This window comes from Eucyclogobius newberryi, unplaced genomic scaffold (genome assembly GCF_026437365.1).
Source record: "Eucyclogobius newberryi isolate DKJ021-1_F unplaced genomic scaffold, fEucNew1.0.hap1 SCAF_8, whole genome shotgun sequence".
In the NCBI taxonomy this organism is placed as follows: Eukaryota; Metazoa; Chordata; class Actinopteri; order Gobiiformes; family Gobiidae; genus Eucyclogobius; species Eucyclogobius newberryi.
The window spans coordinates 39753526-39778957 of record NW_027316500.1 but is presented as its reverse complement, the minus strand read 5'-3'; the positions used below and the strand labels follow the sequence as shown (position 1 = coordinate 39778957).

The 25432-nt window shown below is 54.0% G+C and overlaps 1 protein-coding gene across 1 annotated transcript; it reads left to right on the top strand.

The window, feature by feature from the left end:
* Positions 1–24563, top strand: cox20 (cytochrome c oxidase assembly factor COX20). The gene is made up of 4 exons (XM_072436924.1): positions 1–117; positions 1865–1979; positions 7153–7216; positions 23879–24563. Exons 1-4 carry the CDS (start codon positions 79–81, stop codon positions 24039–24041), a joined length of 381 nt encoding a protein of 126 aa, XP_072293025.1. The 5' UTR covers positions 1–78; the 3' UTR covers positions 24042–24563.
* The last annotated feature ends 869 nt before the right edge of the window (positions 24564–25432 follow it).

Below are 25432 nucleotides of genomic sequence, written 5' to 3'. Positions count from 1 at the left end.
ACGAGAAAGAGTTACATGATCCGGTGCAAAGAGCACATCACCTTCAAACACGTTATTGAGGATTAAAGCATCAGCGCCATGTCCATGTCTGGAGAGAGCGAGGACGCCGACAAGAAGGTACAATATATATATATATATATATATATATAATTTATATATGTTTCTGTTCTAATGTGGAGAAGGTGCTCGCTGCATGTCGCAAACGCCCCCTGTGGCCACTCCATCGGTACTGCAGCCAAAGAAATGTGCAGCCCAGAAAGTTTTCTTTCCCATAGAGCGCAATAACAGGGGCCTACAGCTGACAGGGGCCTACAGCTGACAGGGGCCTACAGCTGACAGGGGCCTACAGCTGACGGGAGCCTACACCTGACGGGGGCCTACAGCTGACAGGAGCCTACAGCTGACGGGGACCTACAGCTGACAGGAGCCTACAGCTGACAGGGGCCTACAGCTGACAGGGGCCTACAGCTGACGGGAGCCTACAGCTGACAGGGGCCTACAGCTGACAGGAGCCTACAGCTGACGGGGACCTACAGCTGACAGGAGCCTACAGCTGACAGGGGCCTACAGCTGACAGGGGCCTACAGCTGACGGGAGCCTACACCTGACGGGGGCCTACAGCTGACAGGAGCCTACAGCTGACGGGGACCTACAGCTGACAGGAGCCTACAGCTGACGGGGACCTACAGCTGACAGGAGCCTACAGCTGACGGGGACCTACAGCTGACAGGGGCCTACAGCTGACAGGGGCCTACAGCTGACAGGAGCCTACACCTGACGGGGGCCTACAGCTGACGGGGACCTACAGCTGACAGGGGCCTACAGCTGACAGGAGCCTACAGCTGACGGGGACCTACAGCTGACGGGGACCTACAGCTGACAGGGGCCTACAGCTGATAGGGGCCTACAGCTGATAGGGGCCTACAGCTGACAGGGGCCTACAGCTGACGGGCCTACAGCTGACGGGGGCCTACAGCTGACAGGGACCTACAGCTGACAGGGACTTATAGCTGACAGGGGCCTACAGCTGACGGGGGCCTACAGCTGACAGGGGCCTACAGCTGACGGGGGCCTACAGCTGACAGGGACCTACAGCTGACAGGGACTTATAGCTGACAGGGGCCTACAGCTGACGGGGACCTACAGCTGACGGGGACCTACAGCTGACGGGGGCCTACAGCTGACGGGGGCCTACAGCTGACGGGGGCCTACAGCTGACGGGAGCCTACAGCTGACGGGGACCTACAGCTGACAGGAGCCTACAGCTGACGGGGACCTACAGCTGACTGGAGCCTACAGCTGACGGGGACCTACAGCTGACGGGGGCCTACAGCTGACAGGAGCCTACAGCTGACGGGGACCTACAGCTGACAGGGGCCTACAGCTGACAGGGGCCTACAGCCGACTGGGGCCTACAGCCGACTGGGGCCTACAGCCGACTGGGGCCTACAGCCGACTGGGGCCTACAGCCGACTGGGGCCTACAGCTGACGGGGACCTACAGCTGAGATGCAGTGATCTTGATTTTATGATGACAGCGTGCTCTCTCCTCTGAGCACGGAGCGAGGAGCTGCGCCCATTCACTCATTGTTGACTATTTCTGTCATAGCAGGAGTAATTATGCATCATCCATGCCTTCGGCATGGGCTAGTTCACTGTACTTGCCGGGGGCGACGGGGTACCAAACAGGCAGTTGCAACGCTGCTGAAGGCGGGAGCAATAGGCCCTCTGCCCTGCTGGGGCCCGGGCATAATTAACTTTGCGGCCCATCTTTAAGACAAAAAGCTGCTCACTCTGACTTCATGCCTGGGCGGGGTCAGAAGGGCGGGGTCAGAAGGGTGTGGTCATGTGTGGTTTATTCTCAGGGCTTCAAGCTGTTTGGGATCCTGGACGTCCAGAACGTTCCATGCGCTCGAGAGTCTCTGCTGTTTGGAGCAGGCAGCGCCCTAGCAGCAGGACTCCTGCACTTCTTAACCACCAGTGAGTGTGTGTGTGTGTGTGTGTGTGTGTGTGTGTGTGAGTGTCTGTGTGTGAGTGTCTGTGTGTGTGTGTGTGTGTGTGTGTGTGTGTGTGTAGAGTGTGTGTAGAGTGTGTGTAGTGAGTGTGTGTAGTGAGTGTGTGAAGTGAGAGTAGAGTGTGTAGTGAGAGTAGAGTGTGTAGTGAGAGTAGAGTGTGTAGTGAGAGTAGAGTGTGTAGTGAGTGTAGAGTGTGTAGAGTGTGTAGTGAGTGTAGAGTGTGTAGTGAGTGTAGAGTGTGTAGAGTGTGTAGTGAGTGTAGAGTGTGTAGTGTGAGTGTAGTGTGAGTGTAGTGTGTGTCTAGTGAGTGTAGAGTGTGTAGTGTGTGTGTGTAGTGAGTGTAGAGTGTGTAGAGTGTGTAGAGTGTGTAGAGTGTGTAGAGTGTGTAGAGTGTGTAGAGTGTGTAGAGTGTGTAGAGTGTGTAGAGTGTGTAGAGTGTGTAGAGTGTGTAGTGAGTGTAGTGTGTGTAATGAGTGTAGTGAGTGTAGTGTGTGTGTAGTGAGTGTAGAGTGTGTAGTGTGTGTGTAGTGAGTGTAGAGTGTGTAGAGTGTGTAGTGAGTGTAGAGTGTGTAGTGAGTGTAGAGTGTGTAGTGACTGTAGAGTGTGTAGTGAGTGTAGAGTGTGTAGTGACTGTAGAGTGTGTAGTGAGTGTAGTGTGTGAGTGTAGAGTGTGTAGTGAGTGTAGAGTGTGTAGAGTGTGTAGTGAGTGTAGAGTGTGTAGTGAGTGTAGAGTGTGTAGAGTGTGTAGAGTGTGTAGAGTGTGTAGAGTGTGTAGAGTGTGTAGAGTGTGTAGTGTGTGTAGTGAGCGTGTGTAGTGTGTGTAGTGAGTGTAGTGAGTGTAGAGTGTGTAGTGAGTGTAGAGTGTGTAGTGAGTGTAGAGTGTGTAGTGAGTGTAGAGTGTGTAGTGAGTGTAGAGTGTGTGTAGTGAGCGTAGTGTGTGTAGTGAGCGTAGTGTGTGTAGTGAGCGTAGAGTGTGTAGTGAGCGTAGAGTGTGTAGTGAGCGTAGAGTGTGTAGTGAGCGTAGAGTGTGTAGTGAGTGTGTGTAGTGAGTGTAGTGAGTGTGTAGTGAGTGTAGAGTGTGTAGTGAGTGTAGAGTGTGTAGTGAGTGTAGAGTGTGTAGTGAGTGTAGAGTGTAGTGAGTGTAGAGTGTGTAGTGAGTGTGTAGTGAGTGTAGTGTGTGTAGAGTGTGTAGTGAGTGTAGTGTGTGGTGAGTGTAGTGAGTGTAGTGTGTAGAGTGTGTAGAGTGTAGTGTGTGGAGTGTAGTGTGTGTAGTGAGTGTAGAGTGTGTAGAGTGTGTAGTTAGAGTGTATAGTGAGTGTATAGTGAGTGTAGTGTGTAGTGACTGTAGAGTGTGTAGTGACTGTAGAGTGTGTAGTGAGTTTAGAGTGTGGAGTGACTGTAGAGTGTGTAGTGTGTGAGTGTAGAGTGTGTAGTGTGTGAGTGTAGAGTGTGTAGTGTGTGAGTGTAGAGTGTGTAGTGTGTGTGTGTAGTGTGTGTGTGTAGTGAGTGTGTGTAGTTATAGAGTGTGTAGTGAGTGTAGTGAGTGTAGTGAGTGTAGTGAGTGTAGTGAGTGTAGAGTGTGTAGAGTGTGTAGAGTGTGTAGAGTGTGTAGTGTGTGTAGTGTGTGTAGTGTGTGTAGTGAGCGTAGTGTGCGTAGTGAGCGTAGTGTGTGTAGTGAGCGTGTGTAGTGTGTGTAGTGAGTGTAGTGAGTGTAGAGTGTGTGTAGTGAGCGTAGTGTGCGTAGTGAGTGTAGTGTGCGTAGTGTGTGTAGTGAGCGTGTGTAGTGTGTGTAGTGAGCGTAGTGAGCGTAGTGTGTGTAGTGAGCGTGTGTAGTGTGTGTAGTGAGTGTAGAGTGTGTAGTGAGTGTAGAGTGTGTAGTGAGTGTAGAGTGTGTAGTGAGTGTAGAGTGTGTGTAGTGAGCGTAGTGTGTGTAGTGAGCGTGTGTAGTGTGTGTAGTGAGCGTAGTGAGCGTAGTGTGTGTAGTGAGCGTGTGTAGTGTGTGTAGTGAGTGTAGAGTGTGTAGTGAGTGTAGAGTGTGTAGTGAGTGTAGAGTGTGTAGTGAGTGTAGAGTGTGTAGTGAGTGTAGAGTGTGTGTAGTGAGCGTAGTGTGTGTAGTGAGCGTAGTGTGTGTAGTGAGCGTAGAGTGTGTAGTGAGCGGAGAGTGTGTAGTGAGCGTAGTGTGTGTAGTGAGCGTAGAGTGTGTAGTGAGTGTGTGTAGTGAGTGTAGTGAGTGTAGAGTGTGTAGTGAGTGTAGAGTGTAGTGAGTGTAGAGTGTGTAGTGAGTGTGTAGTGTGTGTGTAGTGAGTGTAGTGTGTGTAGAGTGTGTAGTGAGTGTAGTGTGTGGTGAGTGTAGTGTGTAGAGTGTGTAGAGTGTGTAGTGTGTGGTGTGTAGTGAGTGTAGAGTGTGTAGTTAGAGTGTATAGTGAGTGTATAGTGAGTGTAGTGTGTAGTGACTGTAGAGTGTGTAGTGACTGTAGAGTGTGTAGTGAGTTTAGAGTGTGTAGTGAGTGTGTAGTGAGTGTAGTGTGTGTAGAGTGTGTAGTGAGTGTAGTGTGTGGTGAGTGTAGTGAGTGTAGTGTGTAGAGTGTGTAGAGTGTGTAGAGTGTAGTGTGTGGAGTGTAGTGTGTGTAGTGAGTGTAGAGTGTGTAGAGTGTGTAGTTAGAGTGTATAGTGAGTGTATAGTGAGTGTAGTGTGTAGTGACTGTAGAGTGTGTAGTGACTGTAGAGTGTGTAGTGAGTTTAGAGTGTGGAGTGACTGTAGAGTGTGTAGTGTGTGAGTGTAGAGTGTGTAGTGTGTGAGTGTAGAGTGTGTAGTGTGTGAGTGTAGAGTGTGTAGTGTGTGTGTGTAGTGTGTGTGTGTAGTGAGTGTGTGTAGTTATAGAGTGTGTAGTGAGTGTAGTGAGTGTAGTGAGTGTAGTGAGTGTAGTGAGTGTAGTGAGTGTAGTGAGTGTAGAGTGTGTAGAGTGTGTAGAGTGTGTAGAGTGTGTAGAGTGTGTAGTGTGTGTAGTGTGTGTAGTGTGTGTAGTGAGCGTAGTGTGCGTAGTGAGCGTAGTGTGTGTAGTGAGCGTGTGTAGTGTGTGTAGTGAGTGTAGTGAGTGTAGAGTGTGTGTAGTGAGCGTAGTGTGCGTAGTGAGTGTAGTGTGCGTAGTGAGCGTAGTGTGTGTAGTGAGCGTGTGTAGTGTGTGTAGTGAGCGTAGTGAGCGTAGTGTGTGTAGTGAGCGTGTGTAGTGTGTGTAGTGAGTGTAGAGTGTGTAGTGAGTGTAGAGTGTGTAGTGAGTGTAGAGTGTGTAGTGAGTGTAGAGTGTGTAGTGAGTGTAGAGTGTGTGTAGTGAGCGTAGTGTGTGTAGTGAGCGTGTGTAGTGTGTGTAGTGAGCGTAGTGAGCGTAGTGTGTGTAGTGAGCGTGTGTAGTGTGTGTAGTGAGTGTAGAGTGTGTAGTGAGTGTAGAGTGTGTAGTGAGTGTAGAGTGTGTAGTGAGTGTAGAGTGTGTGTAGTGAGCGTAGTGTGTGTAGTGAGCGTAGTGTGTGTAGTGAGCGTAGAGTGTGTAGTGAGCGGAGAGTGTGTAGTGAGCGTAGTGTGTGTAGTGAGCGTAGAGTGTGTAGTGAGTGTGTGTAGTGAGTGTAGTGAGTGTAGAGTGTGTAGTGAGTGTAGAGTGTGTAGTGAGTGTAGAGTGTGTAGTGAGTGTAGAGTGTGTAGTGAGTGTGTAGTGTGTGTGTAGTGAGTGTAGTGTGTGTAGAGTGTGTAGTGAGTGTAGTGTGTGGTGAGTGTAGTGTGTAGAGTGTGTAGAGTGTGTAGTGTGTGGTGTGTAGTGAGTGTAGAGTGTGTAGTTAGAGTGTATAGTGAGTGTATAGTGAGTGTAGTGTGTAGTGACTGTAGAGTGTGTAGTGACTGTAGAGTGTGTAGTGAGTTTAGAGTGTGTAGTGACTGTAGAGTGTGTAGTGACTGTAGAGTGTGTAGTGACTGTAGAGTGTGTAGTGTGTGAGTGTAGAGTGTGTAGTGTGTGAGTGTAGAGTGTGTAGTGTGTGAGTGTAGAGTGTGTAGTGTGTGTGTGTAGTGTGTGTGTCTAGTGAGTGTGTGTAGTTATAGAGTGTGTAGTGAGTGTAGTGAGTGTAGTGAGTGTAGTGAGTGTGTAGAGTGTGTAGTGTGTGTGTGTAGTGTGTGTGTGTAGTGAGTGTGTGTAGTTATAGAGTGTGTAGAGTGTGTAGAGTGTGTAGAGTGTGTAGAGTGTGTAGAGTGTGTAGTGAGTGTAGAGTGTGTAGAGTGTGTAGAGTGTGTAGAGTGTGTAGAGTGTGTAGAGTGTGTAGAGTGTGTAGAGTGTGTAGAGTGTGTAGTGAGCGTAGTGAGTGTAGTGAGCGTAGTGTGTGTAGTGAGCGTAGTGTGTGTAGTGAGCGTAGTGTGTGTAGTGAGCGTAGTGTGTGTAGTGAGCGTAGAGTGTGTAGTGAGTGTGTGTAGTGTAGAGTGTGTAGTGAGTGTAGAGTGTGTAGTGAGTGTAGAGTGTGTAGTGAGTGTAGAGTGTGTAGTGAGTGTAGAGTGTGTAGTGAGTGTAGAGTGTGTAGTGTGTGTGTAGTGTGAGTGTAGTGTGTGTGTAGAGTGTGTAGTGAGTGTAGTTTGTGTGTGTAGAGTGTGTAGTGAGTGTAGTTTGTGTGGTGTGTGTAGTGTGTGTAGTGTGTGTAGTGTGAGTAGTGTGTGTAGCGTGTGTAGCGAGTGTAGTGAGTGTAGTGAGTGTAGCGTGTGTAGAGTGTGTGTAGAGTGTGTAGAGTGTGTAGAGTGTGTGTAGAGTGTGTAGTGTGTGTAGAGTGTGTGTAGAGTGTGTAGTGTAGTGAGTGTAGAGTGTGTAGTGAGTGTAGAGTGTGTAGTGTGTGTAGTGTAGTGAGTGTAGTGAGTGTAGTGTGTGTAGTGTAGTGAGTGTAGTGAGTGTAGTGAGTGTAGTGAGTGTAGTGTAGTGAGTGTAGAGTGTGTAGTGTGTGTAGTGTGTGTAGTGTAGTGTGTGTAGTGTAGTGAGTGTAGAGTGTGTAGTGTGTGTAGTGTGTGTAGTGTGTGTAGTGTGTGTAGTGTAGTGAGTGTAGTGTGTGTAGTGTAGTGAGTGTAGAGTGTGTAGTGTGTAGTGAGCGTGCTCCTGAGCTTCTCTGTCTGTCCTCAGGTCGGGTCAGGAGGTCCTATGACGTGGGCTTTGCAGGCTTCTTTGTTACCACACTTGGATCCTGGTGTGTGCTCCTCTCAGCTCCTCCTCCTCATCTCCTCTCAGCTCCTCCTCATGTCCTCTCATCTCCTCTCACCTCCTCCTCTCAGCTCCTCCTCATCTCCTCTCATCTCCTCTCACCTCCTCCTCATCTCCTCTCACCTCCTCTCATCTCTCAGTTCCTCATCTCCTTTCACCTCCTCCTCCTCATCTCATCTCCTCCTCCTCATCTCCTTTCACCTCCTCCTCCTCATCTCCTCTCATCTCCTCCTCCTCATCTCATCTCCTCCTCCTCATCTCCTCTTACCTCCTCCTCCTCCTCATCTCCTCTCACCTCCTCCTCTCAGCTCCGCTCATCTCCTCCTCATCTCCTCCACATCTCCTCCTCATCTCCTCTCACCTCCTCTTCTCAGCTCCTCTCATCTCCTCTTCTCAGCTCCTCTCATCTCCTCATCTCCTCTCACCTCCTCCTCATCTCCTCTCACCTCCTCTCAGCTCCTCCTCAGCTCCTCTCATCTCCTCTCACCTCCTCTCACCTCCTCCTCTCAGCTCCTCCTCCTCACCTCCTCCTCTCAGCTCCTCCTCCTCACCTCCTCATCGCCTCACCTCCTCCTCTCAGCTCCTCATCTCCTCTCACCTCCGCCTCCTCATCTCCTCTCACCTCCTCTCATCTCCTCCTCATCTCCTCTCACCTCCTCCTCTCATCTCCTCTCACCTCCTCATCTCCTCTCACCTCCTCTCAGCTCCTCCTCATCTCCTCTCATCTCCTCTCACCTCCTCTCAGCTCCTCATCTCCTCATCTCCTCTCACCTCCTCCTCTCACCTCCTCATCTCCTCCTCATCTCCTCATCTCCTCTCACTTCCTTCTCCTCATCTCCTCTCACCTCCTCTCAGCTCCTCATCTCCTCTCACCTCCTCCTCTCAGCTCCTCTCATCTCCTCACCTTCTCGTCCTCATCTCCTCTCACCTCCTCTCAGCTCCTCTCATCTCCTCTCATCTCCTCACCTCCTCTCAGCTCCTCCTCATGTCCTCTCACCTCCTCTCATCTCCTCTCATCTCCTCCTCCTCTCACCTCCTCATCTCCTCTCACCTCCTCTCATCTCAGCTCCTCCTCATCTCCTCTCACCTCCTCCTCCTCATCTCTCTGCTCCTCCTCTCATCTCTTCTCACCTCCTCCTCTTACCTCCTCTCATCTCCTCCTCATCTCCTCACTTCCTCCTCCTCATCTCCTCTCACCTCCTTCTCAGCTCCTCCTCAGCTCCTCCTCAGCTCCTCTCATCTCCTCTCACCTCCTCTCAGCTCCTCCTCATGTCCTCTCACCTCCTCTCACCTCCTCATCTCCTCCTCCTCATCTCCTCTCACCTCCTCTCATCTCAGCTCCTCCTCATCTCCTCTCATCTCCTCCTCATCTCCTCTCACCTCCTCCTCCTCATCTCTCACCTCCTCTCAGCTCCCCTCATCTCCTCTCACCTCCTCCTCTCAGCTCATCTCTTCATCTTCTCTCACCTCCTCCTCCTCCTCATCTCCTCTCACCTCCTCTCTGCTCCTCCTCAGCTCCTCTCATCTCCTCCTCATCTCCTCTCACCTCCTCCTCTCAGCTCCTCTCATCTCCTCATCTCCTCCTCCTCTCACCTCTCAGCTCCTCCTCATCTCCTCTCACCTCCTCTCAGCTCCTCCTCATCTCCTCTCACCTCCTCTCATCTCCTCTCACCTCCTCCTCTCATCTCCTCTCACCTCCTCTCAGCTCCTCCTCATGTCCTCTCATCTCCATTCACCTCCTCTCATCTCAGCTCCTCATCTCCTCTCACCTCCTCCTCTCAGCTTATCTCATCTCCTCATCTCCTCTCCCCTCCTCCTCCTCATCTCCTCTCACCTCCTCTCTGCTCCTCCTCAGCTCCTCTCATCTCACCTCCTCTCAGCTCCTCCTCATCTCCTCATCTCCTCTCACCTCCTCCTTTCAGCTCCTCATCTCCTCATCTCCTCTCACCTCCTCTTACCTCCTCTCATCTCCTCATCAGCTCCTCACTTTCTCCTCCTCATCTCCTCTCACCTCCTCTTACCTCCTCCTCTCACCTCTTCTCATCTCCTCCTCATCTCCTCTCACCTCCTCCTCTCACCTCCTCCTCCTCTCCTCTCCTCTCATCTCTCAGCTCCTCCTCATCTCCTCTCACCTCCTCCTCCTCATCTCCTCTCACCTCCTCTCTACTTCTCCTCAGCTCCTCTCATCTCACCTCCTCTCAGCTCCTCCTCATCTCCTCTCATCTCCTCTCACCTCCTCTCAGCTCCTCATCTCCTCATCTCCTCTCACCTCCTCCTCTCACCTCCTCATCTCCTCCTCATCTCCTCCTCATCTCCTCTCACTTCCTTCTCCTCATCTCCTCTCACCTCCTCTCAGCTCCTCCTCATCTCCTCTCACCTCCTCCTCTCAGCTCCTCTCATCTCCTCACCTTCTCGTCCTCATCTCCTCTCACCTCCTCTCAGCTCCTCTCATCTCCTCTCATCTCCTCACCTCCTCTCAGCTCCTCCTCATGTCCTCTCACCTCCTCTCATCTCCTCTCATCTCCTCCTCCTCTCACCTCCTCATCTCCTCTCACCTCCTCTCATCTCAGCTCCTCCTCATCTCCTCTCACCTCCTCCTCCTCATCTCTCTGCTCCTCCTCTCATCTCTTCTCACCTCCTCCTCTTACCTCCTCTCATCTCCTCCTCATCTCCTCACTTCCTCCTCCTCATCTCCTCTCACCTCCTCTCAGCTCCTCCTCATCTCCTCTCACCTCCTCCTCTCATCTCATCTCCTCTCACCTCCTCCTCCTCATCTCCTCTCAGCTCCTCCTCATCTCCTCTCAGCTCCTCCTCATCTCCTCTCACCTCCTTCTCAGCTCCTCCTCAGCTCCTCTCATCTCCTCTCATCTCCTCTCACCTCCTCTCAGCTCCTCCTCATGTCCTCTCACCTCCTCTCACCTCTCATCTCCTCCTCCTCATCTCCTCTCACCTCCTCTCATCTCAGCTCCTCCTCATCTCCTCTCATCTCCTCCTCATCTCCTCTCACCTCCTCCTCCTCATCTCTCACCTCCTCTCAGCTCCTCTCATCTCCTCATCTCCTCTCACCTCCTCCTCTCAGCTCATCTCTTCATCTTCTCTCACCTCCTCCTCCTCCTCATCTCCTCTCACCTCCTCTCTGCTCCTCCTCAGCTCCTCTCATCTCCTCCTTATCTCCTCTCACCTCCTCCTCTCAGCTCCTCTCATCTCCTCATCTCCTCCTCCTCTCACCTCCTCTCAGCTCCTCCTCATCTCCTCTCACCTCCTCTCAGCTCCTCATCTCCTCTCACCTCCTCTCATCTCCTCTCACCTCCTCCTCTCATCTCCTCTCACCTCCTCTCAGCTCCTCCTCATGTCCTCTCATCTCCATTCACCTCCTCTCATCTCAGCTCCTCATCTCCTCTCACCTCCTCCTCTCCTCTCATCTCATCCTCATCTCCTCTCACCTCCTCTCATCTCCTCTCACCTCTTTTCATCTCCTCCTCATCTCCTCCTCATCTCCTCTCACCTCCTCATCTCCTCTCACCTCCTCTCAGCTCCTCCTCATCTCCTCTCACCTCCTCTCAGCTCCTCATCTCTCACCTCCTCTCATCTCCTCTCACCTCCTCCTCTCATCTCCTCTCACCTCCTCTCAGCTCCTCCTCATGTCCTCTCACCTCCTCATCTCCATTCACCTCCTCTCATCTCAGCTCCGCATCTCCTCTCACCTCCTCCTCTCATCTCATCCTCATCTCCTCTCACCTCCTCATCTCCTCTCACCTCTTTTCATCTCCTCCTCATCTCCTCTCACCTCCTCCTCATCTCCTCTCACCTCTTCATCTCCTCTCAGCTCCTCCTCATCTCCTTTCACCTCCTCCTCATCTCCTCTCACCTCCTCTCATCTCCTCTCACCTCCTCATCTCCTCTCACCTCCTCCTCATCTCCTCTCACCTCTTCTCATCTCCTCTCAGTTCCTCATCTCCTCTCACCTCCTCCTCCTCATCTCCTCATCTCCTCTCACCTCCTCTCATCTCCTCACCTGCTCCTCTCAGCTCCTCATCTCCTCCTCATCTCCTCTTACCTCCTCCTCCTCCTCCTCATCTCCTCTCACCTCCTCCTCTCAGCTCCGCTCATCTCCTCCTCCTCATCTCCTCATCTCCTCCTCCTCATCTCCTCTCACCTCCTCTCCTCAGCTCCTCTCATCTCCTCTTCTCAGCTCCTCTCATCTCCTCTCACCTCCTCCTCATCTCCTCTCACCTCCTCTCAGCTCCTCCTCAGCTCCTCTCATCTCCTCTCAGCTCCTCCTCATCTCCTCTCATTTCATCTCACCTCCTCCTCTCAGCTCCTCCTCCTCACCTCCTCATCGCCTCACCTCCTCCTCTCAGCTCCTCATCTCCTCTCACCTCCGCCTCCTCATCTCCTCTCACCTCCTCTCATCTCCTCCTCATCTCCTCTCACCTCGTCATCTCCTCTCACCTCCTCTCATCTCCTCTCATCTCCTCTCACCTCCTCCTCTCATCTCCTCCTCATCTCCTCTCACCTCCTCATCTCCTCTCACCTCCTCAGCTCCTCATCTTCTCTCATCTCCTCACCTCCTCCTCTCAGCTCATCTCATCTCCTCATCTTCTCTCACCTCCTCCTCATCTCCTCTCACCTCCTCAGCTCCTCATCTTCTCTCATCTCCTCTCACCTCCTCCTCTCAGCTCATCTCATCTCCTCATCTCCTCTCACCTCCTCTCAGCTCCTCCTCATGTCCTCTCATCTCCATTCACCTCCTCTCATCTCAGCTCCTCATCTCCTCTCACCTCCTCCTCTCCTCTCATCTCATCCTCATCTCCTCTCACCTCCTCTCATCTCCTCTCACCTCTTTTCATCTCCTCCTCATCTCCTCCTCATCTCCTCTCACCTCCTCATCTCCTCTCACCTCCTCTCAGCTCCTCCTCATCTCCTCTCACCTCCTCTCAGCTCCTCATCTCTCACCTCCTCTCATCTCCTCTCACCTCCTCCTCTCATCTCCTCTCACCTCCTCTCAGCTCCTCCTCATGTCCTCTCACCTCCTCATCTCCATTCACCTCCTCTCATCTCAGCTCCGCATCTCCTCTCACCTCCTCCTCTCATCTCATCCTCATCTCCTCTCACCTCCTCATCTCCTCTCACCTCTTTTCATCTCCTCCTCATCTCCTCTCACCTCCTCCTCCTCCTCCTCATCTCCTCTCACCTCCTCCTCTCAGCTCCGCTCATCTCCTCCTCCTCATCTCCTCATCTCCTCCTCCTCATCTCCTCTCACCTCCTCTCCTCAGCTCCTCTCATCTCCTCTTCTCAGCTCCTCTCATCTCCTCTCACCTCCTCCTCATCTCCTCTCACCTCCTCTCAGCTCCTCCTCAGCTCCTCTCATCTCCTCTCAGCTCCTCCTCATCTCCTCTCATTTCATCTCACCTCCTCCTCTCAGCTCCTCCTCCTCACCTCCTCATCGCCTCACCTCCTCCTCTCAGCTCCTCATCTCCTCTCACCTCCGCCTCCTCATCTCCTCTCACCTCCTCTCATCTCCTCCTCATCTCCTCTCACCTCCTCATCTCCTCTCACCTCCTCAGCTCCTCATCTCCTCTCATCTCCTCTCACCTCCTCCTCTCATCTCCTCCTCATCTCCTCTCACCTCCTCATCTCCTCTCACCTCCTCAGCTCCTCATCTTCTCTCATCTCCTCTCACCTCCTCCTCTCAGCTCATCTCATCTCCTCATCTTCTCTCACCTCCTCCTCATCTCCTCTTACCTCCTCTCTGCTCCTCCTCAGCTCCTCATCTCACCTCCTCTCAGCTCCTCCTCAGCTCCTCCTCATCTCTCACCTCCTCATCTCCTCTCACTTCCTCTTCATCTCCTCTCACCTCCTCTCAGCTCCTCCTCATCTCCTCTCACCTCCTCCTCTCAGCTCCTCTCATCTCCTCACCTCCTCCTCTCAGCTCATCTCATCTCCTCATCTTCTCTCACCTCCTCCTCATCTCTCACCTCCTCTCTGCTCCTCCTCAGCTCCTCCTCTCAGCTCCTCTCATCTCCTCACCTCCTCTCAGCTCATCTCATCTCATCTCCTCTCACCTCCTCTCAGCTCCTCCTCATCTCCTCTCACCTCCTCCTCTCAGCTCCGCTCATCTCCTCCTCCTCATCTCCTCATCTCCTCCTCCTCATCTCCTCTCACCTCCTCTTCTCAGCTCCTCTCATCTCCTCTTCTCAGCTCCTCTCATCTCCTCATCTCCTCTCACCTCCTCCTCATCTCCTCTCACCTCCTCTCAGCTCCTCCTCAGCTCCTCTCATCTCCTCTCAGCTCCTCCTCATCTCCTCTCATTTCATCTCACCTCCTCCTCTCAGCTCCTCCTCCTCACCTTCTCATCGCCTCACCTCCTCCTCTCAGCTCCTCATCTCCTCTCACCTCCGCCTCCTCATCTCCTCTCACCTCCTCTCATCTCCTCCTCATCTCCTCTCACCTCCTCCTCTCAGCTCCTCATCTCCTCACCTCCTCCTCTCAGCTCATCTCATCTCCTCATCTTCTCTCACCTCCTCCTCATCTCTCACCTCCTCTCTGCTCCTCCTCAGCTCCTCATCTCACCTCCTCTCAGCTCCTCTCATCTCCTCTCACCTCCTCTCAGCTCCTCCTCATCTCCTCTCACCTCCTCCTCTCAGCTCCGCTCATCTCCTCCTCCTCATCTCCTCCTCCTCATCTCCTCTCACCTCCTCTTCTCAGCTCCTCTCATCTCCTCTTCTCATCTCCTCTCATCTCCTCATCTCCTCTCAGCTCCTCCTCATCTCCTCTCACCTCCTCTCAGCTCCTCCTCAGCTCCTCTCATCTCCTCTCAGCTCCTCCTCATCTCCTCTCATTTCATCTCACCTCCTCCTCTCAGCTCCTCCTCCTCACCTCCTCATCGCCTCACCTCCTCCTCTCATCTCCGCCTCCTCATCTCCCCCTCATCTCCTCTCACCTCCTCTCACCTCCTCTCATCTCCTCTCATCTCCTCTCACCTCCTCCTCTCATCTCCTCCTCATCTCCTCTCACCTCCTCATCTCCTCTCACCTCCTCAGCTCCTCATCTTCTCTCATCTCCTCCTCATCTCCTCTTACCTCCTCTCTGCTCCTCCTCAGCTCCTCATCTCACCTCCTCTCAGCTCCTCCTCATCTCCTCTCAGCTCCTCATCTCCTCCTCATCTCCTCTCACTTCCTCTTCATCTCCTCTCACCTCCTCTCAGCTCCTCCTCATCTCCTCTCACCTCCTCCTCTCAGCTCCTCTCATCTCCTCACCTCCTCCTCTCAGCTCATCTCATATCCTCATCTTCTCTCACCTCCTCCTCATCTCTCACCTCCTCTCTGCTCCTCCTCAGCTCCTCATCTCACCTCCTCTCAGCTCCTCTCAGCTCCTCATCTCCTCTCACCTCCTCTCAGCTCCTCCTCATCTCCTCTCACCTCCTCCTCTCATCTCCTCATCTCCTCACCTCCTCCTCATCTCCTCTCACCTCCTCTCAGCTCCTCCTCATCTCCTCTCACCTCCTCTCATCTCCTCATCTCCTCTCACCTCCTCGTCATCTCCTCTCACCTCCTCTCAGCTCCTCCTCAGCTCCTCTCATCTCCTCTCACCTCCTCCTCATGTCCTCTCACCTCCTCTCATCTCATATCCTCTCATCTCCCCTCACCTCCTCTCATCTCCTCTCACCTCCTTTCATCTCCTCTCACCTCCTCTCATCTCCTCTCACCTCCTCCTCTCATCTCCTCCTCATCTCCTCTCACCTCCTCCTCCTCATCTCCTCTCACCTCCTCTCAGCTCCTCATCTTCTCTCATCTCCTCTCACCTCCTCCTCTCAGCTTATCTCATCTCCTCATCTCCTCTCCCCTCCTCCTCCTCATCTCCTCTCACCTCCTCTCTGCTCCTCATCAGCTCCTCTCATCTCAACTCCTCTCAGCTCCTCCTCATCTCCTCTCACCTCCTCTCACCTCCTCCTCTCAGCTCCTCTCATCTCCTCTCACCTCCTCCTCTTACCTCCTCTCATCTCCTCCTCATCTCCTCACTTCCTTCTCCTCATCTCCTCTCACCTCCTCTCAGCTCCTCCTCATCTCCTCTTACCTCCTCCTCTCACCTCTTCTCATCTCCTCATCTCCTCTCACCTCCTCCTCTCACCTCCTCCTCATCTCCTCTCTTCTCATCTCTCAGCTCCTCCTCATCTCCTCTCACCTCCTTCTCCTCACTTCCTCCTCATCTCCTCATCTCCTCTCACCTCCTCCTCTCACCTCCTCCTCCTCATCTCCTCTCACCTCCTCTCTGCTCCTCCTCAGCTCCTCTCATCTCACCTCCTCTCAGCTCCTCCTCATCTCCTCTCACCTCCTCTCAGCTCCTCTCATCTCCTCATCTCCTCTCACCTCCTCCTCTCACCTCCTCTCATCTCCTCCTCATCTCCTCTCACTTCCTCCTCCTCATCTCCTCTCACCTCCTCTCAGCTCCTCCTCATCTCCTCTCACCTCCTCCTCTCAGCTCCTCTCATCTCCTCATCTCCTCTCACCTCCTCATCTCCTCTCCCCTCCTCTCAGCTCCTCCTCAGCTCCTCTCATCTCCTCTCACCTCCTCCTCTCATCTCCTCTCACCTCCTCTCAGCTCCTCCTCATGTCCTTTCTCCTCCTCTCACCTCCTCATCTCCTCTCATCTCCTCTAACCTCCTCTCATCTCAGCTCCTCCTCATCTCCCACCTCCTCCTCTCATCCTCCTCATCTCCTCTCACCTCCTCCTCTCATATCGTCTCACCTCCTCTCATCTCCTCTCATCTCCTCTCACCTCCTCTCAGCTCCTCCTCATCTCCTTTCACCTCCTCTCATCTCCTCATCTCCTCACCTCCTCCTCATCTCCTCTCACCTCCTCTCAGCTCCTCCTCTCACCTCCTCATTTCCTCGTCATCTCCTCTCACCTCCTCTCAGCTCCTCCTCAGCTCCTCTCATCTCCTCTCACCTCCTCATGTCCTCTCACCTCCTCTCATCTCATATCCTCATCTCCCCTCACCTCCTCTCATCTCCTCTCACCTCCTTTCATCTCCTCTCACCTCCTCTCATCTCCTCTCACCTCCTCCTCTCATCTCCTCCTCACCTCCTCCTCCTCATCTCCTCTCACCTCCTCTCAGCTCCTCATCTTCTCTCATCTCTCACCTCCTCCTTTCAGCTTATCTCATCTCCTCATCTCCTCTCCCCTCCTCCTCCTCATCTCCTCTCACCTCCTCTCTGCTCCTCCTCAGCTCCTCTCATCTCAACTCCTCTCAGCTCCTCCTCATCTCCTCTCACCTCCTCCTCTCAGCTCCTCTCACCTCCTCCTCTTACCTCCTCTCATCTCCTCCTCATCTCCTCACTTCCTTCTCCTCATCTCCTCTCACCTCCTCTCAGCTCCTCCTCATCTCCTCTTACCTCCTCCTCTCACCTCTTCTCATCTCCTCATCTCCTCTCACCTCCTCCTCTCACCTCCTCCTCATCTCCTCTCTTCTCATCTCTCAGCTCCTCCTCATCTCCTCTCACCTCCTTCTCCTCACTTCCTCCTCATCTCCTCATCTCCTCTCACCTCCTCCTCTCACCTCCTCCTCCTCATCTCCTCTCACCTCCTCTCTGCTCCTCCTCAGCTCCTCTCATCTCACCTCCTCTCAGCTCCTCCTCATCTCCTCTCACCTCCTCTCAGCTCCTCTCATCTCCTCATCTCCTCTCACCTCCTCCTCTCACCTCCTCTCATCTCCTCCTCATCTCCTCTCACTTCCTTCTCCTCTCACCTCCTCTCAGCTCCTCCTCATCTCCTCTCACCTCCTCCTCTCAGCTCCTCTCATCTCCTCATCTCCTCTCACCTCCTCGTCCTCATCTCCTCTCCCCTCCTCTCAGCTCCTCTCATCTCCTCTCACCTCCTCCTCTCACCTCCTCTCAGCTCCTCCTCATGTCCTTTCACCTCCTCTCACCTCCTCATCTCCTCTCATCTCCTCTAACCTCCTCTCATCTCAGCTCCTCCTCATCTCCCACCTCCTCCTCTCATCCTCCTCATCTCCTCTCACCTCCTCCTCTCATATCGTCTCACCTCCTCTCACCTCTTCTCATCTCCTCTCACCTCCTCCTCTCACCTCCTCGTCCTTATCTCCTCTCAGCTCTTCTCACCTCTTCTCATCTCCTCTCACCTCCTCGTCCTCATCTCCTCTCACCTCCTCTCAGCTCCTCCACATCTCCTCTCACCTCCTCCTCTCAGCTCCTCTCATCTCCTCATCTCTTCTCACCTCTTCCTCCTCATCTCCTCACCTCCTCTCAGCTCCTCCTCATCTCCTCTCAGCTCCTCTCATCTCCTCTCACCTCCTCGTCCTCATCTCCTCTCACCTCCTCTCAGCTCCTCTCATCTCCTCTCATCTCCTCTCAGCTCCTCCTCATCTCCTCTCACCTCCTCTCACCTCCTCTCAGCTCCTCTCATCTCCTCTCATCTCCTCACCTCTCAGCTCCTCCTCATGTCCTCTCACCTCCTCTCACCTCCTCTCATCTCCTCCTCCTCTCATCTCCTCTCACCTCCTCTCATCTCAGCTCCTCCTCATCTCCTCTCACCTCCTCCTCCTCATCTCTCTGCTCCTCCTCTCATCTCTTCTCACCTCCTCCTCTTACCTCCTCTCATCTCCTCACTTCCTCCTCCTCATCTCCTCTCAGCTCCTCCTCATCTCCTCACCTCCTCATCTCATCTCCTCTCACCTCCTCATCTCCTCTCAGCTCCTCTTCATCTCCTCTCACCTCCTCCTCAGCTCCTCCTCAGCTCCTCTCACCTCCTCTCAGCTCCTCCTCATGTCCTCTCATCTCACCTCCTCCTCCTCATCTCTCTGCTCCTCCTCTCATCTCTTTTCACCTCCTCCTCTTACCTCCTCTCATCTCCTCCTCATCTCCTCACTTCCTCCTCCTCATCTCCTCTCACCTCCTCTCAGCTCCTCCTCATCTCCTCTCACCTCCTCCTCCTCATCTCCTCCTCATCTCCTCTCACCTCCTCCTCAGCTCCTCCTCAGCTCCTCCTCAGCTCCTCTCACCTCCTCTCAGCTCCTCCTCATGTCCTCTCACCTCCTCACATCTCCTCCTCCTCTCATCTCCTCTCACCTCCTCTCATCTCAGCTCCTCCTCATCTCCTCTCACCTCCTCCTCTCATCTCCTCCTCATCTCCTCACCTCCTCCTCCTCATCTCTCACCTCCTCTCAGCTCCTCATCTTCTCTCATCTCCTCTCAGCTCATCTCATCTTCTCTCACCTCCTCCTCCTCATCTCCTCTCACCTCCTCTCTGCTCCTCCTCAGCTCCTCTCATCTCCTCCTCCTCTCACCTCCTCCTCATCTCCTCTCACCTCCTCTCACCTCCTCATCTCCTCTCACCTCCTCCTCTCATCTCCTCTCACCTCCTATCATCTCCTCCTCATCCTCTCCTCTCACCTCCTCTCAGCTCCTCCTCATGTCCTCTCACCTCCTCTCATCTCCATTCACCTCATCTCAGCTCCTCATCTCCTCTCACCTCTCTCATTTTTTCTCCTCTCACCTCCTCCTCTCATCTCCTCTCACCTCCTCTCACCTCTTTTCATCTCCTCCTCATCTCCTCTCACCTCCTCCTCATCTCCTCTCACCTCCTCATCTCCTCTCACCTCCTCCTCTCACCTCCTCTCATCTCCTCCTCATCTCCTCTCACTTCCTCCTCCTCATCTCCTCTCACCTCCTCTCAGCTCCTCCTCATCTCCTCTCACCTCCTCCTCTCAGCTCCTCTCATCTCCTCATCTCCTCTCACCTCCTCATCTCCTCTCCCCTCCTCTCAGCTCCTCCTCAGCTCCTCTCATCTCCTCTCACCTCCTCCTCTCATCTCCTCTCACCTCCTCTCAGCTCCTCCTCATGTCCTTTCTCCTCCTCTCACCTCCTCATCTCCTCTCATCTCCTCTAACCTCCTCTCATCTCAGCTCCTCCTCATCTCCCACCTCCTCCTCTCATCCTCCTCATCTCCTCTCACCTCCTCCTCTCATATCGTCTCACCTCCTCTCATCTCCTCTCATCTCCTCTCACCTCCTCTCAGCTCCTCCTCATCTCCTTTCACCTCCTCTCATCTCCTCATCTCCTCACCTCCTCCTCATCTCCTCTCACCTCCTCTCAGCTCCTCCTCTCACCTCCTCATTTCCTCGTCATCTCCTCTCACCTCCTCTCAGCTCCTCCTCAGCTCCTCTCATCTCCTCTCACCTCCTCATCTCCTCTCACCTCCTCATGTCCTCTCACCTCCTCTCATCTCATATCCTCATCTCCCCTCACCTCCTCTCATCTCCTCTCACCTCCTTTCATCTCCTCTCACCTCCTCTCATCTCCTCTCACCTCCTCCTCTCATCTCCTCCTCACCTCCTCCTCCTCATCTCCTCTCACCTCCTCTCAGCTCCTCATCTTCTCTCATCTCTCACCTCCTCCTTTCAGCTTATCTCATCTCCTCATCTCCTCTCCCCTCCTCCTCCTCATCTCCTCTCACCTCCTCTCTGCTCCTCCTCAGCTCCTCTCATCTCAACTCCTCTCAGCTCCTCCTCATCTCCTCTCATCTCCTCTCACCTCCTCCTCTCAGCTCCTCTCACCTCCTCCTCTTACCTCCTCTCATCTCCTCCTCATCTCCTCACTTCCTTCTCCTCATCTCCTCTCACCTCCTCTCAGCTCCTCCTCATCTCCTCTTACCTCCTCCTCTCACCTCTTCTCATCTCCTCATCTCCTCTCACCTCCTCCTCTCACCTCCTCCTCATCTCCTCTCTTCTCATCTCTCAGCTCCTCCTCATCTCCTCTCACCTCCTTCTCCTCACTTCCTCCTCATCTCCTCATCTCCTCTCACCTCCTCCTCTCACCTCCTCCTCCTCATCTCCTCTCACCTCCTCTCTGCTCCTCCTCAGCTCCTCTCATCTCACCTCCTCTCAGCTCCTCCTCATCTCCTCTCACCTCCTCTCAGCTCCTCTCATCTCCTCATCTCCTCTCACCTCCTCCTCTCACCTCCTCTCATCTCCTCCTCATCTCCTCTCACTTCCTTCTCCTCTCACCTCCTCTCAGCTCCTCCTCATCTCCTCTCACCTCCTCCTCTCAGCTCCTCTCATCTCCTCATCTCCTCTCACCTCCTCGTCCTCATCTCCTCTCCCCTCCTCTCAGCTCCTCTCATCTCCTCTCACCTCCTCCTCTCACCTCCTCTCACCTCCTCTCAGCTCCTCCTCATGTCCTTTCACCTCCTCTCACCTCCTCATCTCCTCTCATCTCCTCTAACCTCCTCTCATCTCAGCTCCTCCTCATCTCCCACCTCCTCCTCTCATCCTCCTCATCTCCTCTCACCTCCTCCTCTCATATCGTCTCACCTCCTCTCACCTCTTCTCATCTCCTCTCACCTCCTCCTCTCACCTCCTCGTCCTTATCTCCTCTCAGCTCTTCTCACCTCTTCTCATCTCCTCTCACCTCCTCGTCCTCATCTCCTCTCACCTCCTCTCAGCTCCTCCACATCTCCTCTCACCTCCTCCTCTCAGCTCCTCTCATCTCCTCATCTCTTCTCACCTCTTCCTCCTCATCTCCTCACCTCCTCTCAGCTCCTCCTCATCTCCTCTCAGCTCCTCTCATCTCCTCTCACCTCCTCGTCCTCATCTCCTCTCACCTCCTCTCAGCTCCTCTCATCTCCTCTCATCTCCTCTCAGCTCCTCCTCATCTCCTCTCACCTCCTCTCACCTCCTCTCAGCTCCTCTCATCTCCTCTCATCTCCTCACCTCTCAGCTCCTCCTCATGTCCTCTCACCTCCTCTCATCTCCTCCTCCTCTCATCTCCTCTCACCTCCTCTCATCTCAGCTCCTCCTCATCTCCTCTCACCTCCTCCTCCTCATCTCTCTGCTCCTCCTCTCATCTCTTCTCACCTCCTCCTCTTACCTCCTCTCATCTCCTCACTTCCTCCTCCTCATCTCCTCTCAGCTCCTCCTCATCTCCTCACCTCCTCATCTCATCTCCTCTCACCTCCTCATCTCCTCTCAGCTCCTCTTCATCTCCTCTCACCTCCTCCTCAGCTCCTCCTCAGCTCCTCTCACCTCCTCTCAGCTCCTCCTCATGTCCTCTCATCTCACCTCCTCCTCCTCATCTCTCTGCTCCTCCTCTCATCTCTTTTCACCTCCTCCTCTTACCTCCTCTCATCTCCTCCTCATCTCCTCACTTCCTCCTCCTCATCTCCTCTCACCTCCGCTCAGCTCCTCCTCATCTCCTCTCACCTCCTCCTCCTCATCTCCTCCTCATCTCCTCTCACCTCCTCCTCAGCTCCTCCTCAGCTCCTCCTCAGCTCCTCTCACCTCCTCTCAGCTCCTCCTCATGTCCTCTCACCTCCTCACATCTCCTCCTCTCATCTCCTCTCACCTCCTCTCATCTCAGCTCCTCCTCATCTCCTCTCACCTCCTCCTCTCATCTCCTCCTCATCTCCTCACCTCCTCCTCCTCATCTCTCACCTCCTCTCAGCTCCTCATCTTCTCTCATCTCCTCTCAGCTCATCTCATCTTCTCTCACCTCCTCCTCCTCATCTCCTCTCACCTCCTCTCTGCTCCTCCTCAGCTCCTCTCATCTCCTCCTCCTCTCACCTCCTCCTCATCTCCTCTCACCTCCTCTCACCTCCTCATCTCCTCTCACCTCCTCCTCTCATCTCCTCTCACCTCCTATCATCTCCTCCTCATCCTCTCCTCTCACCTCCTCTCAGCTCCTCCTCATGTCCTCTCACCTCCTCTCATCTCCATTCACCTCATCTCAGCTCCTCATCTCCTCTCACCTCTCTCATTTTTTCTCCTCTCACCTCCTCCTCTCATCTCCTCTCACCTCCTCTCACCTCTTTTCATCTCCTCCTCATCTCCTCTCACCTCCTCCTCATCTCCTCTCACCTCCTCATCTCCTTTCACCTCCTCCTCATCTCCTCCTCATCTCCTCTCAGCTCCTCCTCATCTCATCTCCTCTCACCTCCTCTCAGCTCCTCCTCATGTCCTCACCTACTCTCATCTCAGCTCCTCATCTCCTCACCTCCTCTCATCTCCTCTCACCTCCTCCTCCTCATCTCCTCTCATCTCCTCATCTCATCTCCTCTCACCTCCTCCTCATCTCCTCTCATCTCCTCTCACCTCCTCTCACCTCTTCATCTCCTCATCTCCTCTCACCTCCTCCTCATCTCCTCACCTCCTCCTCATCTCCTCTCACCTCCTCATCTCCTTTCACCTCCTCCTCATCTCCTCTCATCTCCTCTCATCTCCTCTCACCTCCTCATCTCCTTTCACCTCCTCCTCATCTCCTCTCATCTCCTCTCATCTCATCTCATCTCCTCTCACCTCCTCTCAGCTCCTCCTCATGTCCTCACCTACTCTCATCTCAGCTCCTCATCTCCTCACCTCCTCTCCTCATCTCCTCTCACCTCCTCCTCCTCAGCTCCTCTCATCTCCTCTCAGCTCCTCATCTCCTCTCACCTCCTCCTCATCTCTCACCTCCTCCTCCTCATCTCTTCTCCTCTCACCTCCTCCTCTCAGCTCATCTTATCTCCTCTCAGCTCCTCCTCATGTCCGCTCATCTCCTCCTCCTCTCACCTCCTCTCATCTCAGCTCCTCATCTCCTCTCACCTCTTCTCATCTCCTCCTCATTTCCTCACCTCTTCTCACCTCCTCCTCATCTCCTCTCACCTCCTCATCTCCTCCTCATCTCCTCTCACCTCCTCCTCCTCACCTCCTCTCACTTCCTCTCAGCTCCTCCTCATCTCCTCTCACCTCCTCCTCATCTCCTCTCACCTCCTCCTCATCTCCTCTCATCTCCTCCTCATCTCCTCTCATCTCCTCCTCATCTCACCTCTTCTCATCTCCTCCTCATCTCCTCACCTCCTCTCACCTCCTCCTCATCTCTTCACCTCCTCCTCCTCACCTCCTCCTCATCATCTCATCTCCTCTCACCTCCTCCTCACCTCCTCTCAGCTCCTCCTCATCTCCTCTCATCTCCTCTCACTTCCTCCTCATCTCACCTCTTCTCCTCACCTCCTCTCACCTCCTCACCTCCTCCTCATCTCATCTCCTCTCACCTCCTCTCACTTCCTCTCAGCTCCTCCTCATGTCCTCTCATCTCCTCTCACCTCCTCTCACCTCCTCCTCCTCATCTCATCTCCTCTCATCTCCTCTCATCTCCTCTCACCTCCTCCTCCTCACCTCCTCTCACTTCCTCTCAGCTCCTCCTCATCTCCTCTCATCTCCTCTCATCTCCTCATCTCCTCTCATCTCCTCTCACTTCCTCCTCATCTCACCTCTTCTCCTCACCTCCTCTCACCTCCTCACCTCCTCCATCTCATCTCCTCTCCTCTCCTCCTCACCTCCTCTCACTTCCTCTCAGCTCCTCCTCATGTCCTCTCATCTCCTCTCACCTCCTCCTCATCTCCTCTCACCTCCTCCTCCTCATCTCATCTCCTCTCACCTCCTCTCACCTCCTCTCAGCTCCTCCTCATGTCCTCTCATCTCCTCTCACCTCCTCCTCATCTCCTCTCACCTCCTCCTCATCTCCTCTCACCTCCTCCTCCTCATCTCATCTCCTCTCATCTCCTCTCACCTCCTCTCACCTCCTCTCAGCTCCTCTCAGCTCCTCCTCTCGTGTGTTGCACATGTGCAGTCAAAGTATGACTATGTCTCTTTTAGGTTTTACTGTCGGATCAACAATGCTAAGCTCCGTGTGCAGGAGCGAGTCATCCAGCAGGGCCTCCGCAACAAAGTGGTGTACCAAGGAACCAGCCTGGACCCCACCCAGACGGGCCCCACCCAGATGGGCCCCACCCAGCCCCAGCCGCCCAAGGACTTCTGACACACTCTGGACGTGTGTTCACAGTTCCACAGTCCAGTTTAGTCCTTATGTAGACATGGTTTGGTCCTGGTGTGGTTCCGGTTCAGACCCGGTTCAGACTTCAGGGACATTTGGGTAGAAGTCACTGACCTTTGATCATTTATTTGAAGAGTAAATCTGTTCCTGACCCGTGGGTTCTACTCGTCTTTAGCGTGGCCCTGTTCACACGCTCGGGGCCACGCTCGGGGCCACGCTCGGGGCCACGCTCGGGGCCACGCTCGGGGCCACGCTCGGGGCCACGCTCGGGGCCACGCACGGGGCCACGCACGGGGCCACGCACGGGGCCACGCACGGGGCCACACACGGGGCCACACACGGGGCCACACACGGGGCCACACACGGGGCCACACACGGGGCCACACACAGGGCCACACACGGGGCCACACACAGGGCCTTCAGACGTGTTGGTTCCATGTGTGTGAAGCGGAGACCAACTAAATCTGTATTTATTGCCGTTAATTCTGTTTCTGGATTTTTGATTGATGGAAGTAAAATATTCAATACTTCAAGCAAAAAAGTGTCAAAAATCTTTTGTAGACAAGATTGTAACAGGTAAATATTTAATCATTCCAAAATCTCGATGTACATGAAGGTCTGCTTCAGGTTGTCTGCATGACATGATCTGTACAGCAGAGGGCGCCACAGCCTCTGAAGTCAGTGGGCAGTCCATTGGTACTAAAGAGGGGCCTACAGCTGACAGGGGCCTACAGCTGACAGGGGCCAATCATTGCACATGGGTATGACAGTGTTTGTTGTAGAGTGTGACAGCAGTAGAAGGACAGACTGTGAAACGTCTCCTTCTCACAGCGAGTGTGGATCAGTCACTGAAGCTGCTCTCCAGAGTGGACAGAGTGTCCTGCAGGGGACAGAGTGTCCTGCAGGGGACAGACTGTCCTGCAGGGGACAGAGTGTCCTGCAGGGGACATAGTGTCCTGCAGGGGACAGAGTGTCCTGCAGGGGGTGACACTCATGGTCCAGCATAGATGTGAGTTTAGCCAGGACCCTTCTGTCCCCCACCTCCTGCACCGAGTCCAGAGGACAGTCCAGGACGGAGCTTTGTCCAGCTTCTTCCTCTCCCTCTGTGATGACCACACCTACAGGAGCTGATGCACCACAGAGTCGGAGAAGGTCTTCAGGAGTGGCCCTGTCAGGAGCGGCCCTGTCAGGAGCGGCCCTGTCAGGAGCGGCCCTGTCAGGAGCGGCCCTGTCAGGAGCGGCCCTGTCAGGAATGGCCCTGTCAGGAGTGGCCCTGTCAGGAGCGGCCCTGTCAGGAGTGGCCCTGTCAGGAGCGGCCCTGTCACTCCAAAAGACCTGAGTCTCCTCAGGAGGTGGAGCCGACTCTGGTTCTTCCT